Raw genomic sequence first — 22251 nt, 5'->3', positions numbered from 1 at the left:
TAATTTATGTCTTAAAAATTCGTCTCCCCATGGGTCGATTCAAAATGGAGGTCCAGGGGTCATTCTACAGGTTTTGGAACCTCTAACAAATTCTACCAAACCTTTTTTAGGCTTTTTATATGTAAAACCTTGTTCTATTTTCTGTTAGATCTGTGGCTGCTTTCATTTGATTCTGCTGTGTTCAAATACATCAGTAACTACAGCTCAAGTTTACAGCTGTACTTTTCTTGCTTTTATTTTGGTTTGACTGTCATTTTCCTGTATGATCTCAGGTTCACTAAACAGCCGTTAAAATGTACATTCATTAAATTGTGAGTGGCATTTCGATATGTACATCTCAAGGTGAAAAGAAAATAACTGAGATTCTTGTTCATCTCACTGAGTTTTTGCATCACATCCCACTCATAAAATCTCACAGTAAAGACTGGCTTTTGATAATGAAGCGACAAAGGATGCCTTTTGAGATGGTTTTGCATAGTTGCTGAAAATTACATTCTACGTTTTAGTCCTGAAAATAGCACCAGTTGGCTAGTATAGTTTAATTGGGAATGCAGAGTTGAGATACAATATTTTTTATTTACGACCTTTTTAGTCACAGGACAAATTATCAAGTAAAGGTAGCAGTAGCACTGTACTTTAAAAATGTTGTACAGTGTTCCCTCGCTACTTCGCGGTTCAGCTACCGCGGACTCGGAGCTTCGCGAATTTTTTTTGGGAAAAAAAAATAGAACTATTACATTGAAACAACATATTTTACAGTTTTTTTTTGTTATAACATGAATTTCACTCTCTTTACCCGTCTTCTTTATGGTGTACTGTATACAGGAGAGTATAAAAAAATATATAAATAGAAAAAAAATTGAATTAAATTCAAATTAAGCATTTTTGAAGGGGAATCCCTACTTCGCGGAAATTCACTTACCGCGGGTGGTCCCGGTCCCCATTAACTGCGATAACCGAGGGAACACTGTAGTTCATCACCTTGTATTCTTTCAACCGTTTAGGACACCGGGCTTATCTATTTCATTCAGTCAATAATAAATGCATAAAGTTGTGATTTTAGCCTCTGTTTTGACCTTACTTTTGTTAAATTCAGACCAACCTCAATTGTAACTCCCATGCTGGAATTCAACCTTTTCTTTCTACAAAAGGTGTTCTTATTGGATTTTTTTCCCCTCTTCCTCACTGCTGATTCTCCATCAGGGAGTTAGTCCTTTACAATTTAATCAAAACTAAAATCATTAAAAAGATCTGAAGATTAAATTATATTGGCATTTGCACATTTATGTAATACATTTACATTACAATAAAGATATTAAATAATACATTTTAGCTGTCTTGAGTCTATGACATTTACACATGGGAAATATAACAAGAAGTGGACAGACTTATTTTCTTTGCCTTTGGTGACAGTTAATAGTCTTGCATAGTTTTAGATTTCATTGGAGTGAATCATTCCACATTATGTCCCTTAATAATGAACATCCCTTAAGAAGTTCTTGTAAAAACTCTTTCAGGGATATTTGAAGTATGAAATCTAAAGAAATACCAAGGGCTTACAGTTGGAAAAATTATTATTATTAATCATTATTGTATGCATTTTGGTAGCAAAGGACTCATTTTGTTGTTAACGTGTACCGTGCGTCCCGAAAGCCTCAGGAGTTTCTTAAATGTCATAATTGATTGCAGGCTTGACGGATGAGGAGGTTGAGTTGGCCATCCGACGCTCGGGCAGCGCAGAAGAGGTCCTGCCTTTGAGAATTGAAGGCTCTCCACTTCCACTTGATTCCCCTCACTTTGCCGCTGTTCCACACAGTAAGTGCTCAACTTGTATTTGTCCCTCACAAGAAACTCATAAACTATAGTTGTCATTGGATTATAAATGTACTCGGGCAGTAAGAGAAACAACAACTGATTATTTTCAAACGCGGCTTCTCACCAGCACTATAACACTTAAAATGGTTTAGAAACCATTGAATCATTTTATTTAAACACATTATTGTATGAAAATTCATTCTAAGCTTGAAATTCACAGTAAAACAACACCCAAATCTCAATTAAACAATAGTAATGAAGGTTCATATTTACTTCAACAATTATTATTACTATTTTTTTAAATGAATGAAGTTCTTACAGTCAAAATTGATTGGACATCTTCCACTGTCAATGGCAGCAGCGTTACATAAGTAAAAAAAATAAGTATAAAATAAGTAAAGTAAAAAATAAGTATAAAATAAGTAAAGTAAAAAATAAGTATTAAATAAGTAGAGTAAAAAATAAGTATTAGGTAAAGTAAAAAAATAAGTATTAAATAAGTAGAGTAAAAAATAAGTATTAGGTAAAGTAAAAAAATAAGTATAAAATAAGTAAAGAAAATAAGTATTAAATAAGTATATTAAAAAAATAAGTATTAAATAAGTAAAGTAAAAAAAGAAGTTTTAAATAAATAGAGTAAAAAAGTATTAAATAAATAAAGTAAGTATATAAGGCGCACTGTGTATTTTGGAGAAAATTTAAGACTTTTAAGTGCGCCATATAGTCGTGAAAATACGGTAATTGCTATTGACTTCCAGGTATAATGCACACTCACTACACAGTCACCTCTAGAGCCAGCCATTGTTGATGTGTTGGATATTTTTGTATAGAATCTTGCAGTGGGGGAGGAGCTATATGATGGAAGATTTTGTAAACTAAGATGGTATCTGCATATTTAACAGTATTGTTTCAGTTCAGGCGTTTGTGTTTTTATTAATATCCGACAGCGGTGGTTTTTCGTTTTTGGTTTTCATTTTTTTCCATATATAAGGCGCACCGTCTATTTTGGATAATATTTAAGACTTTTATGGCGCCTTATAGTCGTGAAAATACGGTACTGTTTCAAACTGTGAATGATTACCTCGTATACTGGTTGCTACAAAAGTTCCATAAAAGTTTTTTGGACACTCTGCCATGTATTCCAGCCAAAGTCTTGATAGAGATATCCAACCCCCAAATATGAGTTTCAAATACTTGCACTCTGGGAAGAATTCACAAGGCAACCTGTGTCTTTATGACCTTAAGGGGTTATGAGTGCTGTCCACTGATTTACCAATGCAGAATGAAGTCTGCGCAACGCTTAACCCATATGACAATGATTCCGGATGTATTCCACCCTCATTTATTACCACACTGTCCTTGACTCCCCCGGCATCTCATGTTTTGTAATGAAAGTGATGTTGATAGGTTGGCCATGTAGTTAGGGGGGACTCGCGGCTCTTCGTCCATAGTGGGGGGTTTTATATCAAAACGGCCATAAGGAAGCTGCATAATGAGGTGAGAGCTGGGAGTCTTGTATGGGGGGTCATGCCGAAAAGAGAGGGCTACCTCCCTGTGATGTCCTTGTTATAGGGACCGTACATGGGGACCTGCATCCATCTCTGTCGAAGTAATGGATACTCTGATCTCTATTTCCATGCAGTGGAAGGACAGGAAGGCCTCCACTGAACCCAATAAATTTGAGAGGAGATTGGAAAACTGGGGGATGGACTCCACTGGTCCCCCAGCTTAAGTGAACAAATAAAAAACGGAATATGGCAGAGTGGAAGTGCTAGAGAAAAATGAAGAGATGGGGAAAAGAATGTGAGGTCCGATAAGGGGAGGGGGGAGCAGGTGAAGTCTTGTCCAGGGTCAACCAGCCAGACCAAGGACTCTAAGGCCTTTCAAAAGCACACTATTGTGAGACAGGTGACAGTCAATTGCAGCTATAATGTTGATGAAGACCCAAATTTATGTGGTTACCATATGAATGTTGGGAAATGATTCAAAATTTTCGAAAGGGAAGGTTAAGGATAATTCCCTGAATGCCGCAGTATCTATAAAACATACCCTTGGAATGTAACGAATATCCTTCACCTTGAAATTATAAACCATATACAATAGTAATTTAGTCAGGCAGTTTTTTATTTGATTTGCATGCCAAATATTTTATGACTCAAGTAAAAAGTCACATTCAACTGGCGCGGTAATATCTGTGTGCTTCTTCAGAGGCTTGGGTTCTTTATCATTGGAAACATGTTGGTAATTTTATATTGTAAAAAATAATAGTTATAATTTAGTTTATACTTTTTTATGTGGGGAATTTCCTGTTTGGGAGGCCCTTAGGACGTTTTAGACAATGACATACATTTACAGTATTGATCATTCAAAAAGACAGCGATGGAATAAATCATTATTGTTTGGTTTTTAAATAATATATTATTAGAAGGAGAAAAAAATGTATAAAATCATAAGGATTTTTTGTCTTTATAATTAAAATGTTTGAGCATAAATCGTTTTCTTCACTGAACAAAACATTTTTAAATTTTGCCTAAGGCTACAATCAAAACTCATGGGTTCAAATCACCATAAGATTTACTAGAGAAGGATCCAAACTCTTATATTTGCTATTTGCTTTATTTATCAAACCAATCTCAAATTCAAAATGACAAAATGCTAGAAATAAAGTAATCAGCTCATCAAAACATATAATCTATTTAAATGCTTACAATATACTCAAAACTGTCTGATAATGCCTTCAATACCTTCTTACTACTGCCACAATGTAATTTCCTGAATACGGGATGAAAAAAGTTATCCAATCCAATTGGTTGAATCAACACTTAAACATACAGTTAAAACATCCACTTCCAAATAGAAATATGAAATATTCCAGCATTAATGTCTCCTCAAAGTCTATAGAATTGATATAAATGACACAATTCCATTAGGGAGACTCTGCAAGAACCTCATACTACGTGGTAATCTAGCCCTCTTTTATACGCACAGTTAAAACCAAAGAATTTGCTCAATGGTTTCACAATAGTTTGGAAAAAAACAATTTGCTCTCTAATTGTTATCAAGTGAATTCCTAGAAATATGTTAAACAAAGAAGACAATATTAGCTTTATTCATGATTTTTTTTCTATTTATCTGAAATCTTGTCTCCTGTTCTTAAGGTCCAAATGGATACCGATGGAGAGATTATGGTGCATTAGCTGTCATGATGGTGGGCATATCATACGGCTGCCATCTACTTTACAAGGTGCAGTAAACTATACTCCTTCTTATCATTTCTCCCTACTGACTTTCCATTCTCTTTTTCCCTTTCTGTTCATATTTTGTAATACGTTAAGATCTGTCATTCTGTGATTTTTACATTTTAATTTGTGGTTTGCAAATCAGTTTAATTAGTCGTCGGGCGACTTTTCTGCAGCATTCAACCTTCCTTCTAGTAGAGCAGGGGTCAGGAACTTTTTTTGATGGAAATAGCCATAAACAATTCATATTTTTTAAATGTTAATCCTTGAGAGCCATACTCAGAATTTAAAAGTCAACATACATGAAAATGTGTGCCTTTTTTAGTCACTTTTCCACTTTTAAAGTACAAAAAATCTCAGAATTATTTTGACAACATTGTGACATTGTTGCTCATCAATGAGTATCAATGAGAAATTCCATGAAAAAGAGGGTAATGGAAAAAAATATTATAATATATATACCAACGTAACGCTCCTATTCCTGCACTTTCTCGCCAGCAGTTTCCATAGTTTACCTCACAAGTTAGTGGAGAACCATATGCACCCACGAAAAGAGCCATATGTGGCTCCCGAGCCATAGGATCCCCTCCCCTGTGGTAGACTTATTAAATTGATCTTGCTTCATGTCAAAATAGGTGCTCATTTAGATGCATTGTGCCCTTCCCTTCGTAGTTCTATGTTTTTCTATTTAAAAAGAAATGTGACCAACATGGATTGAAACCTTTTTTTGACATCTGACCATCTAAAAATAATCACCCTAGGCAGGATCAAGCTTAACAGCTCTTGAACATAATATCATGTGGCCCCCTTGTCCTCAATGCAATTAATCCCACAGTGGTTGTTACTGTAGTAGAAGTCTGAGTGGCATGTGGAAGCTATTACACTTATTTCGGGGTTGGACAGAAGCTTTGGTACTTCATATTATGCTCGATGGCACAGCAGTTTCCCTTTTGACTGCAAACTATTGGCCATTTCAGGTTTTTACATTTCTTTTGTCATCACTTCATGTTCTTCTAAACAGACTTTCATTTTCCGAAAAACACACAGTACATCAGTGTTGAGATTCTTTCATGCAGGGTTAACCAGACCCCAGTAACCAGAGTGTAGAGGTCCCCTGGGGGGACAGCACAGGTTGCTGTCATGTCAAAAGAGCACAGCGACACTTACACCATATGTCTTGGCTATAGCCCATATTTTGTTATTGTGCACCTTGTAAACACATCAGTCACAGCAACCCACTTATTAATTACCACGTGTTGACACCCATTTATTTTTTTCTGTAAAGTGTTTATTACTTGAGCTAGTGGGACACAGAACTGTTTCTAAATATACACTGAAGGATGTAGCCCTCTATATTCTATGACAGGGTTAGGGAAGCTATGGCTCGAGAGCCATATGTGGCTCTTTTGATGGGTGTATATGGCTCTCTGCCTTTTTAAATCATATTTTTTTGTTCATTAGACTCTAAATAGAATTAATCAGATTCTCCCAATTTTGTCATTGTTTATACAAAGCCTCTAACTTAAATAAGAAACCATCTTGCTAGATTGTTCGTGTTAAAGCAGGGGTGTCAAACTCCCTTTAGTCTGCGGGCCGAATACAGCTTATATTGAGATCAAGCGGGCCGGACCAGTAAACTCATTGCAAAATTACATAGAACTAACAATAAGACCACTTTTTTCCTTTGTATTAGTCACAAATACTAATAATTAGTGCAAAGAATGAGTAAATTATCAAAATGTTTATTAACTGAATTTTCCTTTTACATTATGAACAATATATTATGAACAAGAGAATAACATAAGAACAAAAATAAATGTCAATTCATGTTGTCTGCATGTACTAAAACACTGCGCCCCTAGCGGATAATTCAAGAACTACGAATTTTAAAGAAAATTCATATTTTTTATACAATGCAGCTTTCTTCCCTGGGCCGTACCAAACCACCAGACGGGCCGGATCTGGCCCGCGGGCCGTATGTTTGACATCCCTGTGTTAAAGCAATAATAACAGCAGCTGTGAAGCAATTTTCTAATCTACTAATGGCCTCAACACCTGATAGTTGAATCACTTGCTTGGACACGGAAATACACACTTAATCAGCCAGAGTTTACACAATGATGCAGTAGTCCAATAAAACAATGTCTTTGACCCTCCACTGCAACATCCTGGTGGCCCCCTGTCTCCTCCTTATCTTTCGTCTACTTCCCACCAGAGAGAAGTCTTAATATTATGCCATGCTTTTTTTTAATTGCAGAAATATATCCATCCCTTCATTATGGACAGCCGAGAGGACAAGAAGCATCTGCAGAAGATGGAGAGCAACATCGCAGCAATGAGTGGCACACTGACACAGACAGGTGAAGATTAATATCTTCATCAGTTTCTCGCTCCTTAACATTTTCCCTCATCTATCTGTTGCCAAAATTGGGAGGCCCTACGCATTTTTAACAAATGATGCTGCTGTCATTTCGCTTTAATTTGAAATTGCTTGTTTACTGTCAGGCTCGAGCTCAATTAATTACGTTTCGCTGAAAAGCTCTTAACCTCAGAATATTAATGAGGAGTAGGGAAATGACAACTTTTCTTTCCCCCTCCCTCCACCTACCTTCTCTCATCCCCCCCTCCACCCACCTTCCATCGCCACACCGACTCTATCCAGTGCTTCACTGTCATCATCATCATCAGCCACGCTGTGCCCGTAGGTGGCTAGAAAGTTCATTTTAATTTGCTGTGTTGCTTATTATGGGCATGTTGGTTAGATGTGCATACAGAATGGTACTGTGTGGTGTTTTGGCTCAGCATTGGGCCCATGTGGGTGATTAAGTATACACCATGGCAGGTGTAACTGCCATGTTGGACAGGTGAGAAATCTCAAGCTAGCTGTCAGACACAGAGGGATACACTCGCTCTTAGTTAAAATCTATGCTTGTTGATGTAAACAAAAGATCTTTGACGAAGCTCGCAGACAATGCCACATTTCTTCTGGTGGTACCTATGTAAGTTGTCACGGATATATTAACTGCTGGTGGATTTGGAATAGTATAACCATGTACTAAGTGGTTCTATTTTTTTGTTAGTAATCTCATACTGTTAAAATTACATCAGATATGTTAGGGTAATAGAAAATTCTGGAATGTGATGGGTAAAGATGTCTTTTACACAGTTATTTAGAAAATGTAGGTCATTTTATTTGTGTTGTGTTTAAGGCAGGTGTGTCAGACTCGGGTTGGTTCGCGTTTAGATATAATACTTAGATTTGTTTTATAAATGGATTAAAAGAACTGGATTAAACGCTCTGAATATTCATTTTTTATAGATCTAAAACAATATTTATTTTAGCTTTTTTAATATATTTTTAGACTTTACAAAATGATTCTTGAACTAAAAATACATAGAAAATGTATTAAAAAATTACAATTATTGATGTAAAAGGGCGAAAATTAGGAACTTTAATATACATCTATACTCTTCATTTTAATTTGATCCTAAAACAGAAAGTCGCCATTCATGATTTACTTTCCCGGGCCACACAAAATGATGCGGCGGGCCAGATTTGGCCCCCGGGCCGCCACTTTGACTCCTTGGTTTAAGGTATAGTTCCCGAAGCTGTTATAATTTGACTAATTTGAGTTTCAGTTTTATGTTCATCTTGTAAAATTAATGATTTACTTTTTTGTACAAAATGGTTCATTATTTCTGCTTTAAGCATGTCGCTGAAAAGTTAGCACAAATTACAATCATACCTCAGAATTCCATATTTAAACATATACACAAATTAAGCACAAACATTTGTGTACACACCGTTAGTGAACAGGGCCCAATGCTCTTTTTCACAGGCAGTGTTACAACTAATTTGCTTTGACTTGAAGTAGCCAAGTGGCTATTGTAGTCTATGACCTGTTATCAGCAATTGTGGGTGTTGCAATTATTGTACACTGGTCACATTGCTTTCTCTTTGTCTTCGGTGCTTTCCTCCTTGCAGTTCTGAATAATAGTGACTGGGCGTCTCACTGCTGCCAATTGCTTTAACCTGCTTTTGTTAAAGTTCATGTGTTTCTCTAGTGCCAAATGTAACAAGGTGATGTATCCAGTTGAACAAGAGACTACATTAGTCTCTCTCAGCTACACTAGCTCGATAGTAGGGGCATTGACTCCCATTATGATTTGCCGGCAACTTCACATAGACAATTAATGAATGGATCTTGGAACAACTTCAGTGCTCCAAGGCTGTAATGGAATTGTGCGGCTGTTTGGATACTCTGTGTCAGTAGGCACCATATTGGTGACCAGCTGGCCATTAAGATATACAGGCCTGGACATATGTAGTGTACATTATATTGGGGTATTTACTGAATAATTTACTGAATGGACAATATGAACCCTCCACACAGCAGCTGCAAGCCTCACTTATCGTTGCGTCTCATCTTTCTGTTGCGCGTTCACAAGCCAGGCCAGTGACACACACACACACATACACGTTCGTCAAAGCTACAGCTGCTTTCTGATTCATGCTTTGCCAAAGTCATTGACTTCATTACTCTTGGCTTCATGTCGGTGATGACTAGGGATAAGAAGTTATGCATTTTTGTCGATACAAAGGAGTCAAAGGTTGGACTGTGGACAGTTTGGCAGCAGTGGTTTTAAAAAAAAAAAATGGGCCAATGTTAATTTAGAAGTCAGAGGAAAACAGACTGGTGGTGTGACCCACCCTTTTGGGAAAGTTATTGTGCAACAAGGTGTCATTAGAGACGATAGGGAAATTCTTCATTTAGTTATCACACCCTTACTTAGTAACATTTTTAAGAGGTCGCTTGCATTTAGTTTAATTGCCACAATTGTTGGAGAATGCAACCATGGGAAGATCAAAAATGCAGATCATGCCATATTTTGTACTTTACAGTGTTCCCCTGCTACTTTGCGGTTCAGCTATCGCGGACTCAGAGCTTCACAGATTTTTTTGGGAAAAAAAATACAAATATTACATTGAAACAACATATTTTACAGTTTTTTTTTGTTATAACATGAATTTCACTCTCTTTACCCGTATTCTATATGGTGTACTGTATACAGGGGGGTAAAAAAAAAAAAGGAAAATAAAATAAAATAAAATATTTTGGAATTAAATCCAAATTAAGCATTTTTGAAGGGGAATCCCTACTTCACAAAAATGCACTTATCGCGGGTGGTCCCGGTCCCCATTAACCGCGATAAGCGAGGGAACACTGTACTTAACTTGGCACAGTTTTTTCATGGTTTTCTATGCTTCCCATCCAGCCAACTGCGAATCAGGCTTTTAAACATTGGCCTAACAACCTCAATGGTGGACCGCCACAATAACTGTTGATGGTAATCCTATTAGGCTTGATTTAACACTTAACACGCCCATGATTTATATGAATGTTTATTGGTTTCCTATAATATAATCAGCTCAGGGAAACGTAATGCATTGTTTGGTAATACATGCGTGACTGGAAGCAGGGGGCAACAAACTGTGCCCGCTGTTATTTGAAATCATACACCCGCATTCAACACCAACACTTGAACTAATTCAATCTTCAAAGTCAATGGAAAAAAAGAACAATATTTATTCGGATTAGGAGCGACATTATGTCTGGCAGCCTCCTCCTAAATGAGAGCCTTGTTTTTTTTTCGTTGTTGATCGTTTGAGGATTTAAGATGCATTAGAAGGCACTGTCTGGGTGGATAATGGAAGGTTACAGACAGTTATTTGATTTAAGTTCAGACACCAAAGATTAATATCTTCATCCTATGTAAAGCCCCTTTCCCACCCACCAACCCTTGTGACTTTGACCAAATATTGTCTGACTATTGCCTTTCATTACAATTCTTGGAGGCCAGCTTTTATTTACGAGATTCGCTTTTTTCCCCCAAAAATGAAACTATCTTTTTAGATTGGCATTATTTCCCATTTGCTATATTGAAAATAATTTTGCTCCTTTTTTTTCTCAGTTGGACAACTTCAGCATACAATGACTTTGCTCCAGGAGCTTCTGGTTCAACAGCAGCAGAAAATCCAAGAGCTTTCCCAGGAACTGACTGCAGCTGAGGTAGTTATCATCGTTTTCATCAGCATCATCCATTGATGCAAAAATGAACCGTGAAACATTCTAAATTTTCTACATTTTAGTAAAGATTATCTCAAAACTAGATTTTGATACAGCGACGCATACAAAGTTTTGCTTGGGCAGATCCATCCCTTAAAACAAGGGTGTCAGACTCGGGTTGGTTCATGGGCCGCATTAATGTCAACTCGATTTCATGTGGGCCGGACCATTTTGGATATATTATTTAGATTTTTTTTTAAATGAACTGGATTAAAGGCCCTAAATATTCAGTTTTTTATAGATCTAAAACAATGTTTATTTTAGCTTTTTTTTAAAATATATTTTTAGATTTTACAAAATGTTTTTTGAACTAAAAAAAAAGACAATACGGATTTAAAAAATAGCAATTATCAATTTGAAGGGGGAAAATCAGGAAATGTAATATACATCTATACTCTTCATTTTAATTTGATCCTAAAACAGAAAGTCGGCACTCATGATTTACTTTCCCAGGCCACACGAAATGATGCGGCGGGCCAGATTTGGCCCCCGGGCCGCCATTTTGACAACGATGCCTTAAAACCTATAATTAAGAATTTTATAATGTGTTTTTTAAAGTTACATAGCAAAGGCAAATCTCACTATGTAAATTCTGTGAACATAATATGGTTCTCTATTTAGTATGGGTTTTCCTATACACATGAAATGACGTACTGCTTGAGTTTAAGATCTGTTATAATGTTTTGGATGATTGTGGGATAGCATATAACTGCCATAGATAGTCAGCCTTTTTATACAGTTCATCACCAGAACTAAAGATGATCAACACGCACGCATATGGTTTGTTTCATTATAGAGCCATAATCTTAAGATATACTCTCGTTTCTCTTAGCCTTGATTTTTATAGACCGTGTTGGTAATCTTTTTGGAATTTTAAGTGTTTAGATGAAGTGGCTATGTTCTAAAAAGTGATGTGCAGTCATGAAATGTTGCTCGGTTTTTTTATAACACGGCTCGTAATTTACTTTATGATCTCTGAGCTCTGAAAAGTATCTTGGACGAGACAATCTTAGACAATGTTTTATGTCCACAGCTTGTTAAGCACATGGCTAGCATCTGGATATTGTAGGGAAACATATGTGGTCACATCTGCTTCAGTTAAAATGAAGGGGAAAACTAGAAGAGCCTCCCAGGGATACGATTGATTTAAAATTTTCCAGCTTACTTTGTATTATTTTGATTTTTCTGTCATTCACAATAGCAGACATACTTTTTAACCAAGCATTTAAAAAGGTTAAATTTTGCATTTATCACTCCTTATAAAATGCAAAACACTTTAATTGATACCCAATGCTACTGCTGCTATTCTGCCAGTGTTATTCTTCTTTATTCATTAACATATTCCCTCAAGTGGGACCCTACTGATATAATAACGGCAATAATAAGTTATTCAAATCGCAGGTCAACATAGACATGTTTTTCCTTTTTCATTTCCAAATCATACATAACATTAAAATGTGTCTACTTCATTTTCTGAGAGCAGTAGACTATAAGAAGTACATTTTTCACATCATGATACTCATTAAACAAATCGTAAACTCAGCTTTATGGTAACAGCGGACATCCTAAATTTTCTACTGGATTTATCTAGGAAGACTTGTTGGCCATAGAGGAAATTGTGAAATTGTTTTTAAGATCAAGGATTTAAAACGAGAAGCACGTTTGTGTTGGTGATCTAGTACTTTGTCACCGTTTGTGGCTTCAAGGGTTTGCTTGAACCACGCTGCTCAAATTGCGCCGCACTTAGCAATTATACCTCTCAGCACGGAAATGTGCCTTCAAGCCAAAACACATGGAGCTTTGGGTTTCCACGACTGCTAAGTAAATATTTCTTGTAGTTTGAAAACCACTCATTTGTAGAAGTAATATAGTGACCCTAAAGTGGTAACAAAAAAAAAAACTCTTGCACAAAAATAGACTGGTTGGATTTTCTTGACTTGACACTTTTTCCCCCCAAACCTAATTTAATATAGTCCAGGATGAGGTAGAAATGAAAAAAAAATATATTCCAATGGTGCATTCTAATCTACTATTAATTAGATCTGTCAATACACCTGCAGTGTGTAGAGATACATTGCCTAATTTCACCAAACTTCAGGGGTAGGCAAACTTTTGGGCCCGGGGGCCACATTGACTTTAAAAATTTGATAGATGGGCTGGGTCAGCACAAGATACGATACATATAAAAAAAGTGCATCCGTTAACAGTACATGAAACATAAACAGAAAAATAGGACTAAAGCATTAACATACTCATCACTCATTAAAGTATAAAGTACAAAGTAAAGTAAAAAGGAATGCATTAAGAAATATTAAAATGTCATTTTAAAAAAGATAGAGGGGCTGTAAAACACGAAAAACCAAATAAGAGTGGACAGAGCTACTGCCACTGGCTTCCGCGTGATGGCGCCATCTTGGGGTAAAAAACATTATTTGGACAACGTCGACGGACCCGATTAAAAAGCCTAACGGGCCCATATGTGGCCCACGGGCCGTAGTTTTGCCCATCTCTAAACTAGGCAGATGTGTTTGCCCAATTTACTTTTGGAAAAAAAACCTGATAAATGTGATTGTGAATTACTGTGATTCTCTTTTAAAGGTGTAGCCTAAAATGTGTCAATACCCGCATTAACCAGTGGCTGGAATTGCTCATTCAGGCATGTTATTATATATGGAAAAAAGATAATACTTCTATAAAGGTATAAGGCAGGCTTGTTTGATTTATAGACCTGCAGTTAAATGCCGCATTTAATGCACAAAATGCAGTTTTGGCATGGTCTTATGAAGGCATTTTTAACTCTTCTATCTTGGCTCATTTGCTGTATTCCAACTGAAGTAAAGATTTGCCTGAGGAGGAATCATCCCTAATGTTAAACATACTGGTATATTTCTGCCCTATTATCATTACAAATCTGCCTGTTAACTGTGTTTGCCCTCCTGTCTCAACTCACTGATCGTTGGCTTTATTAGTGGGTACAGCGTTGAAGATTAGAAACCGCCTCCTAGCTTGTGCGAGACTAACTGCCAGTGGGAAATAGCATAAATAGAGTAAAATCAATTGCACTGTGCCAATGTTTCCACTCAAAAAGCCTCCTCTGGGGACTTCCTGTAGGAACTAATTTCATCATAAATATACATGCGTTACTTCAAAATATAGTGTCTGCCGGCAGAGTAACTCTGAATTAATTTGCCTTCAGACACTCTTAAACAAGGCTTGTTAAAGATCTTTTTGCTAATGGTCCAAAGGCGTTTATCTTCATTTAGGCAGATGAGCTGTTGTCCTTGGCTGCTGGTTTCTTTTCAAGCCATGTTTATTCTATTTTCTTCTTTCCAAATGCTTAGCAGAAAAAAATGCCTATTAAACCATTTTATCTTTGGAAAAAAAGTGTGGAAAGGGTTAGGGTTGGTTACTATGCCGTATTTTCACGACTATAAGGCGCACTTAAAAGTTTTAAATTTTCTCCAAAATAGACAGTGCGCCTTATATATTGAAAAAACTGAAAACCAAAAACCACCACTGTCGGATATTAACAAAACACAAACGCCTGAACTGAAACAATACTGTCAAATATGCTGATGCCATCTTAGTTAAATCTTCCATCATATAGCTCCTCCCCCACTGCAAGATTTTATACCAAAAAATCCAAAACATCAACAATGGCTGGCTCTAGAGGTGACTGTGTAGTGAGTGCTTCATACCTGGAAGTCAATAGCAATTGCCGTATTTTCACGACTATAAGGCGCACTTAAAAGTCATAAATTTTCTCCAAAATGGACAGACAGCGCGCCTTATAATACAGCGCGCCTTATAATACAGCGCGCCTTATAATACAGTGCGCCTTATAGTCGTGAAAATACGGTAGTTTTTTTTACATTTAATTATGTTTTTGGTATCGTTTGGCTTAGTGGTTGTGTTGTTTCCATTTGGAGAAAAAAAACACAGTCTTGACTTAATTATATCTGAAGTATTCTCAAGAAGCTGAGTTTGCTATCGTCATCTCTACTTTTAATGTCACGCACATAACAAAGAACCCTTCACCTGCTTTTCAGAAAGCCGGCTAGACCTCAAAAATCTTATTTGCATAATGTCTCCAGGAAGAAGTCATACATTAGTGGAATGCTTACTTGTATGATGAGTTGTCTTCCTTTGAAACATTGCTGAAAAATGATGCATTACATGTTTAACTAGTAGCACATACTTTATCCACATTTACCACAATGCAAAAACTTTGCATCAGAATTTAATAAAGATTAGGTGTACATCAAAGCAATTAAAGCCAAAGCCAAATGCCTGGTCTTTGCAATTAAAATTTCAGTCACCCTGCATTTCAAAGTGGAATTGAACTGGAAAGATTTGGCAGATTTAAGTGCCGATACCATTGAATGGAATGCGGATATTTATCTTGATTAGTGAATGGCGCAAGCATCAAATGTTACATGCTTCCGTGGTGTCGGAGATATGTCAGCACTTGAGGATGAGCACACTTTCAGTCTCAGTGGACATTGATACTCTTACAATTAGCCTGCAGCAAAGCACTTAACACTGAAGTTCCACACAAAGTGTGTGCATACACACTAACATAATGTATCTCAAAGCTGAAATTCTGCACGGACTCCGCATTTGATTAGGTTTCTTTGAATTCAATAAGACGTGTCAGAGATAGTATTGCTCGACAGCATCAATGTAAGATAATACATGTTATGTACGTAGCAAGAGGTTAACGGTTTCATCATTAAGCCCCCCAATATGAAGCGATATACTGTATAAGAGGGCTTTTCAACCAGTCTCGCCTTGGGACCCATGATTTCTGATAACCGCAAGTAAGAACAAGCTGTATTTTTTTTCTCTCAGGCATTTTAATTCTTCTCAGGAACTAAAGAGCCAAGTCAATAGTTCCTTGCACTCTGTTTTAAGGGCGAAATGGGGAAGCCTGGAGCTGTGTGTATAGAAAAATCAAATCAAAAGACATTATTCAAAACCATTTTTGGTTTCTTGTCCCTTCCCTCGCTCTATTTATCTCTGCGTTACCTCAAAAGCTTTGTGACCGGACGTTTGGTCGCCGGTCAATTGTACTCAGATATCAAACAGTACTTAAATATTAACCTCTCTCTCTTAGATATTAAACTCTCTCTTAGATATTAAACTCTCTCTTAGATATTAAACTCTCTCTCTTAGATATCAAACTCTCTCTCATGAATGTAATTTTGAGAGCTGGCTTCAACAGTAAACTCTCTGTCACCATTTGACCGGCGACCAAAAGACCGGCGACCAAACGTCTGGCGACCAAACGTCTGGCGACCAAACGCCTGGCGACCTAACGCCTGGCGACCTAACGTCTGGCGACCTAACGTCTGGCGACCAAACGTCTGGCTAACCAAACGTCTGGCGACCAAACGTCTGGCGACCAAAAGACCGGCGACCAAACGTCCGAGCACCCATAAGCTGGAGATCGCAACCATTCTTTAAACTTGCAACATTGACATCCTCCCTGTTCGCACTCATGGAAAAAGTCATATAAAACAAAGGAATTTAATGAGGAAGTTGATTCATTATTAATACATGATTTTACAGCCAAAATGAATGGGCCTTTATAAGTTGGTGACTGTTGTGAGAACTGCTTTCGGAAGAGTCCCAATACAATGCGACTAAAACATTGCTCTTTATCCACAAGGCTTTGTCGCTGATGAACCTCCAATTCTCAGTAAATACATCATACCACCTCCTTTTCTATATCCCATCACGTTCATTTCTCGGCCCTCGTTATTGGCGGTGTATGCATGTCGTCCCTTTCAGATCTGATTCAATTAATTCCGTTTAGATTTAATTACAAGCGACGGAGTCCAAATGATCACTCCTGCCCTGGTAGGAGGTCCACAATTCCTAACAAGCGTCCTCTGGTGAGTTAGGCTTAATTACGGTTTTCGTCTTGTTTTCCTTGAATCTGCCCTTTCTCACTTGAATATCTTCACATGATTTCGTCTTCCTCAGACACAGCTCTTTTGTAGGAACAGACACTGTTATTACCACTATTCAGATATATCAGAATTGTATTATTTCATATTCCACCATATGATTATTAAGTTGTTGTAGACATTTTAAAAAAAAGAGGAAGAATTTACCTCAATTTTTAGGAGTATTTTTAGGAGGGGATTTTTTTTATTTCATCAGAAACCAAGAACAAATATACGGTAAAGTTACAATAGTAAAATAGAGAACAACAGGCTAAATAGGCATCTGTTAACATAACCGTTTTTCAGAATTTATATGGACTAAAACAATATAATATTTAGATTTTTTTAAATAAATTGATTAAAAAAACTGGATTAAAAGCCCTGAATATTCCGTTTTTTATAGCTCTAAAACAATGTTTATTTGAGCTTTTTTTTAAATATATTTTTAGATTTTACAAAATTATTTTTGAACTAAAAACAGAAAAATTTGAATAGAAAATTAAACTTATTGATTTAAAGGGGGCAAATCAGGAAATTTAATACACATCTATACTCTTCATTTTAATTTGATATATAACAGAAAAACGGTACTCATGATTTACTTTCCCGGACCACACAAAATGATGCGGAGGGCCAGATTTGGCCCCCGGGCCGCCACTTTGACACAAGTGGTCTAAAAAAGGAACACGACAGCCAGTTTTCATCTGTTGTCCTTCGAACTTCTATCTTTCACAGCAAAATACAGTATGTGCATCTTGTAAAAGTTCAAATTAGTATTCAAGGCGAAGCATAATTAAAATCCAATAACCTATGGGGTCAGGAGTGAAAGAGTGACGGAACAGAAGTGGTACAAATGAAGAGTGTAATTGTGTACATATTGAACTCAACCCTTACCAGATGTACTTCAATTCTTTTGATTCTCCTTATGTCGCAAATCTGCATATTTTCCATTCATACTTTTTTGCCAGCCAATTGCTGGGCAATTAATATTACTTTCATTGGATTTTTTTTCTTGTCCTCAGTCGGGTAAAATAAAGATGTTGCCAGTGATGACTGATATGACTAAACAAATATTGAACGTTTTTTTGTTAACAATGTTTGCTTACCAAATAGAATTTCTCTGTCTGTTCTCTTTTTTAATTAGAAATACAGCTGCAATTATTATTTTTTTTGACCGGTCCGGGTGAAAATGGGGGAACTGTTAAAAGAGGACATTTGACATTTGCTGTATGTAATGTGTGTCAAATGTTTTTTTTAGACGGCGTCTGCATCGAGCCGAATCCTGGACAACCAAATGATTGGGGACCTGAAAACTGAGATAGTCTCTTTGAAGGGTTTACTACTCAGCAGGTAACAAAGTTATCTAGTCAAACCAAACATACACTCCCTGTGTGTCTGAATGTCTGCTTACAATAAATGCCAGTACTTTCTTTCTAGTAGAGTTTTATGGATATTGCCCATTTTGAATGACTTCTCTACCCAAGGAAATGTGGCTAGATCAGACATGGGCAAACTACGGCCCGCAGGCCACATATAGCCCGTTAGGCTTTTTAATCCGGCCCGCCGACGTTGTCCAAATAATGTTTTTTTCCCCCAAGATGGCGCCGTCATGCGGAAGCCAGTAGCAGTAGCTCTGTCCACTCTCATTTGTTTTTCGTGTTTTACAGTCTCTCTATCTTTTTTTAAATTACATTTTAATATTTCTAATATATTCCTTTTTACATACCTTTGTACTTTATACTTTTTACTTTAATGATGAGTGATGAGTATGTTAATACTTGAGTCTTTTTTTCTGTTTATGTTTCATAGGTACTGTTAACGGATGCACTTTTTTATATGTATCATATCTTGGGCTGAGCCGGCCCATCTGTCAAATTTTTAAAGTCAATGTGGCCCCCGGCCTAGAAAGTTTAACCACCCCTGGAATAGATTTTCAGCCCACCTAGCATTTGTACAGGTTCATATATACACAGTGTTCTTAATTTTTTAAATACTACCACTTTTTTTTTTATATCATTTTTTTGTTATGACAACATTACTTCTACTCTTAGAAAAACCGTAAAAGTCAAATGCAGTTTTGGGGTATCGTCTCACTGAGGCCCTTGAGGTTACAGATTGTACCATTGCTTTTATTTCACAACTTGCTTTAGCCAATTAACATCCTGCGGCCATCAGCATTTTAGCGCAGTCTAATGTATTTTTCATACGTTTATGGGTAAACAAGACACCAATTGCTCCTATGATATTACTTTTACTCTCACTCATTATTCAGAGTTGGAGTAATGTGAAAAACAAATGCACGATATAACTAGGAAAAATACAGTACTGTAAAAAATTACATTCCCACTTCTCAAATATTTACATCCTTGTTTACTTTCTTCCCCTACTTCAATGTTTCAGATATTTAAACAAACTTAAATATCATTCAAAGATTGTTCAGTATAATCAAACTGTAGTTTTTAAACTTTATATGCATTCTTAGGAATTATATTTAAAGGGACTTGGCCCTGTTTGAAAACGTAATTGCACCCCCACAATATAATAACAGGTTGAAACACCTTTAGGAACTGTAATTGAGCATCCTTTATAATAGCAAGGTGTCTTTAACATCACTAAAAAGACATAAAAACCTTTGACCTAACATTCAGGAGTTGACTTACTTCTTATATTAAATAGGCTCCTTCAAACCTTGTTGCGGACATGTGATAAATGAGCCTTGTGTGTCAATTCACTAAAACCAAAAACACTTTGCTTACTTTTTTTGCTAACCTCACACCGAATGCTATCATGTATTAATTTAAGTCGTTAAATTTTATGTTTCAGCTGTTGAATTTTGACTTACCTAAACCTCAATATTCAAATAAAATATGTGGCTCTTAACTGACTAATGTTTTTGCTTAATGCAATAAAAAAAAAAACACTTTCAAATGTTTGCAGTTCAAGTTTTATTTAATACTACAGGCTATAAATTTGTAGTAGTAGTTTTTAAAATCCCTGGATATTCAGTTTTTTATAGATCTAAAACAATGTTTATTTTAGCTTTTTTAATATATTTTTAGATTTTACAAAATTATTTTTGAACTAAAAACAAAAAAAGAATGCTAAAAAAATTACAATTATTGATTTAAAAGGGTAAAAAATCAGGAAATGTAATATGCATCTATAATCTTCATTTTAATTTGATCCTAAAACAGAAAGTCGGCACTCATGATTTACTTTCCCGGGCCACACAAAATGATGCACCGGGCCAGATTTGGCCCCCTGACCACCACTTTGACAACTGTGCTGTATTTTTTCAGACACAATCAAAACTCTCATTTTCATATTCTCTTTCACAGGAGACAGTTCCCTTCCACTCCCTCAATTTCCAAGATCCCATCTTGGCAGATTCCCTTGAAAGGATCCCCAGCATCCAGCCCCCAGTCGGTCAACCACAGCAGCAGTGACATCTCCCCTGTTAGCAATGAATCAGCCAATTCCTCCCCTATCAAAGACGGAAGCATCTGCCCAAGTGATGCGCTAGGTGGGCCACTCAGTGAAGTTGTAGGCCTCGAGACAACACTACCCTTACATTTGAAAGATCAGGTTCCCATAGATGTGCAAGGAGAGGACCAACTTAATGGCAATATTGACAAAGAAAAGGAAGAGACGAGCATCCAAAGTGAGCAAACCGATGATTATCAAAGTGAAGGTAAACAGGAACACTAAAAGAGCCAACCCAGTGCATTGGAAATAATGTTAAATTCCCCAACATCTTTTCCAAATTCATCTAATTGTACATAAGTCCTCAATTTACACTCATTCTGATTCTGCCATCGTTGCTATGGGCTTCTGGTTTTTCATGGGCATTTCAAATCATGTGAAACGTCAGCACACAAACCCAATAAATTAGAACTAATGTAAATAAAACTAATCTAACCTCTAAACTTGTCACCTAAGTGCAGTATCTTCGAAGTTATCCGACAAAAAGTGGACAGCACAACTGTGACTGTACCTGAAACACAGTGCTTTTAAGCAAGGCATTGTGTTTAAAGATCAAGTGTGTTCTCTACTGAACAACATACAACACAGTTGGGTTTGATATAATACGCCATGTTCAATTCCTAAAGCTTTTACTTTTGCACAGCTGGTAGAAAAGCATTGATTTTTACATTTTTCCCTTCTGGCTGTTTTTGACTATAAACAATGCTTACACATAATAAACACATATTCAGCATTGCACCTTCATTGTGAAGAGAACTAAGTGCTGGCATGGTTGGCAAATTTGCTTTGTATTGGATGCCCCATTTAAAAATTCACAAAAATATATGTTTGCTAATATACAGTTTCAATGTAGTATTTCAGTTTCTATGCCCAAGCTGCAAGGACAATAACCTTCTATGTAAAAAGTGAAGGTGCACCAAGGTGCTCGGACGTTTGATCGCCAGTCTTTTGGTCCCTTTTGGTCGCCGGTCAAATGGTGACAGAGAGTTTACTGTTGAAACCAGCTCTTAAAATTATATTCATGAGAGAGAGTTTAATATCTAAGAGAGATATTTTAATATCTAAGTACTGTTTAATAACTAAGTACATTTGACCGGCGAGCAAAACACCGGCGAGCAAAAGACCGGCGACCAAAAGACCGGCGACCAAAAGACCGGCGACCAAAAGACCGGCGACCAAAAGACCGGCGACCAAAAGACCGGCGACCAAAAGATCGGCGACCAAAAGACCGGCGACCAAAAGATCGGCGACCAAAAGACCGGCGACCAAAAGACCGGCGACCAAAAGACCGGCGACCAAAAGACCGGCGACCAAAAGACCGGCGACCAAAAGACCGGCGACCAAAAGACCGGCGACCAAAAGACCGGCGACCAAAAGACCGGCGACCAAAAGACCGGCGACCAAAAGACCGGCGACCAAAAGACCGGCGACCAAAAGACCGGCGACCAAAAGACCGGCGACCAAAAGACCGGCGACCAAAAGACCGGCGACCAAAAGACCGGCGACCAAAAGACCGGCGACCAAAAGACCGGCGACCAAAAGACCGGCGACCAAAAGACCGGCGACCAAAAGACCGGCGACCAAAAGACCGGCGACCAAAAGACCGGCGACCAAAAGACCGGCGACCAAAAGACC

General features: G+C 37.1%; 1 protein-coding gene across 1 annotated transcript in view; it reads left to right on the top strand.

Annotated features, from left to right (window-relative positions):
* Positions 1–21951, top strand: part of pex14 (peroxisomal biogenesis factor 14) — a 47101-nt gene extending 25150 nt beyond the window's left edge. The window contains exons 4-9 of the mRNA XM_077727737.1: positions 1690–1815; positions 4974–5059; positions 7312–7414; positions 11028–11125; positions 18392–18483; positions 20472–21951. Coding sequence (XP_077583863.1) covers positions 1690–1815; positions 4974–5059; positions 7312–7414; positions 11028–11125; positions 18392–18483; positions 20472–20841 — 875 coding nt within the window. The 3' untranslated portion in view covers positions 20842–21951. The remainder of the gene's footprint in view (positions 1–1689; positions 1816–4973; positions 5060–7311; positions 7415–11027; positions 11126–18391; positions 18484–20471) is intronic.
* The last annotated feature ends 300 nt before the right edge of the window (positions 21952–22251 follow it).

The sequence above is a fragment of the Stigmatopora nigra genome, chromosome 1 (genome assembly GCF_051989575.1).
Source record: "Stigmatopora nigra isolate UIUO_SnigA chromosome 1, RoL_Snig_1.1, whole genome shotgun sequence".
Classification (NCBI taxonomy): domain Eukaryota; kingdom Metazoa; phylum Chordata; class Actinopteri; order Syngnathiformes; family Syngnathidae; genus Stigmatopora; species Stigmatopora nigra.
This window is presented reverse-complemented; position numbering and strand designations above follow the sequence as displayed.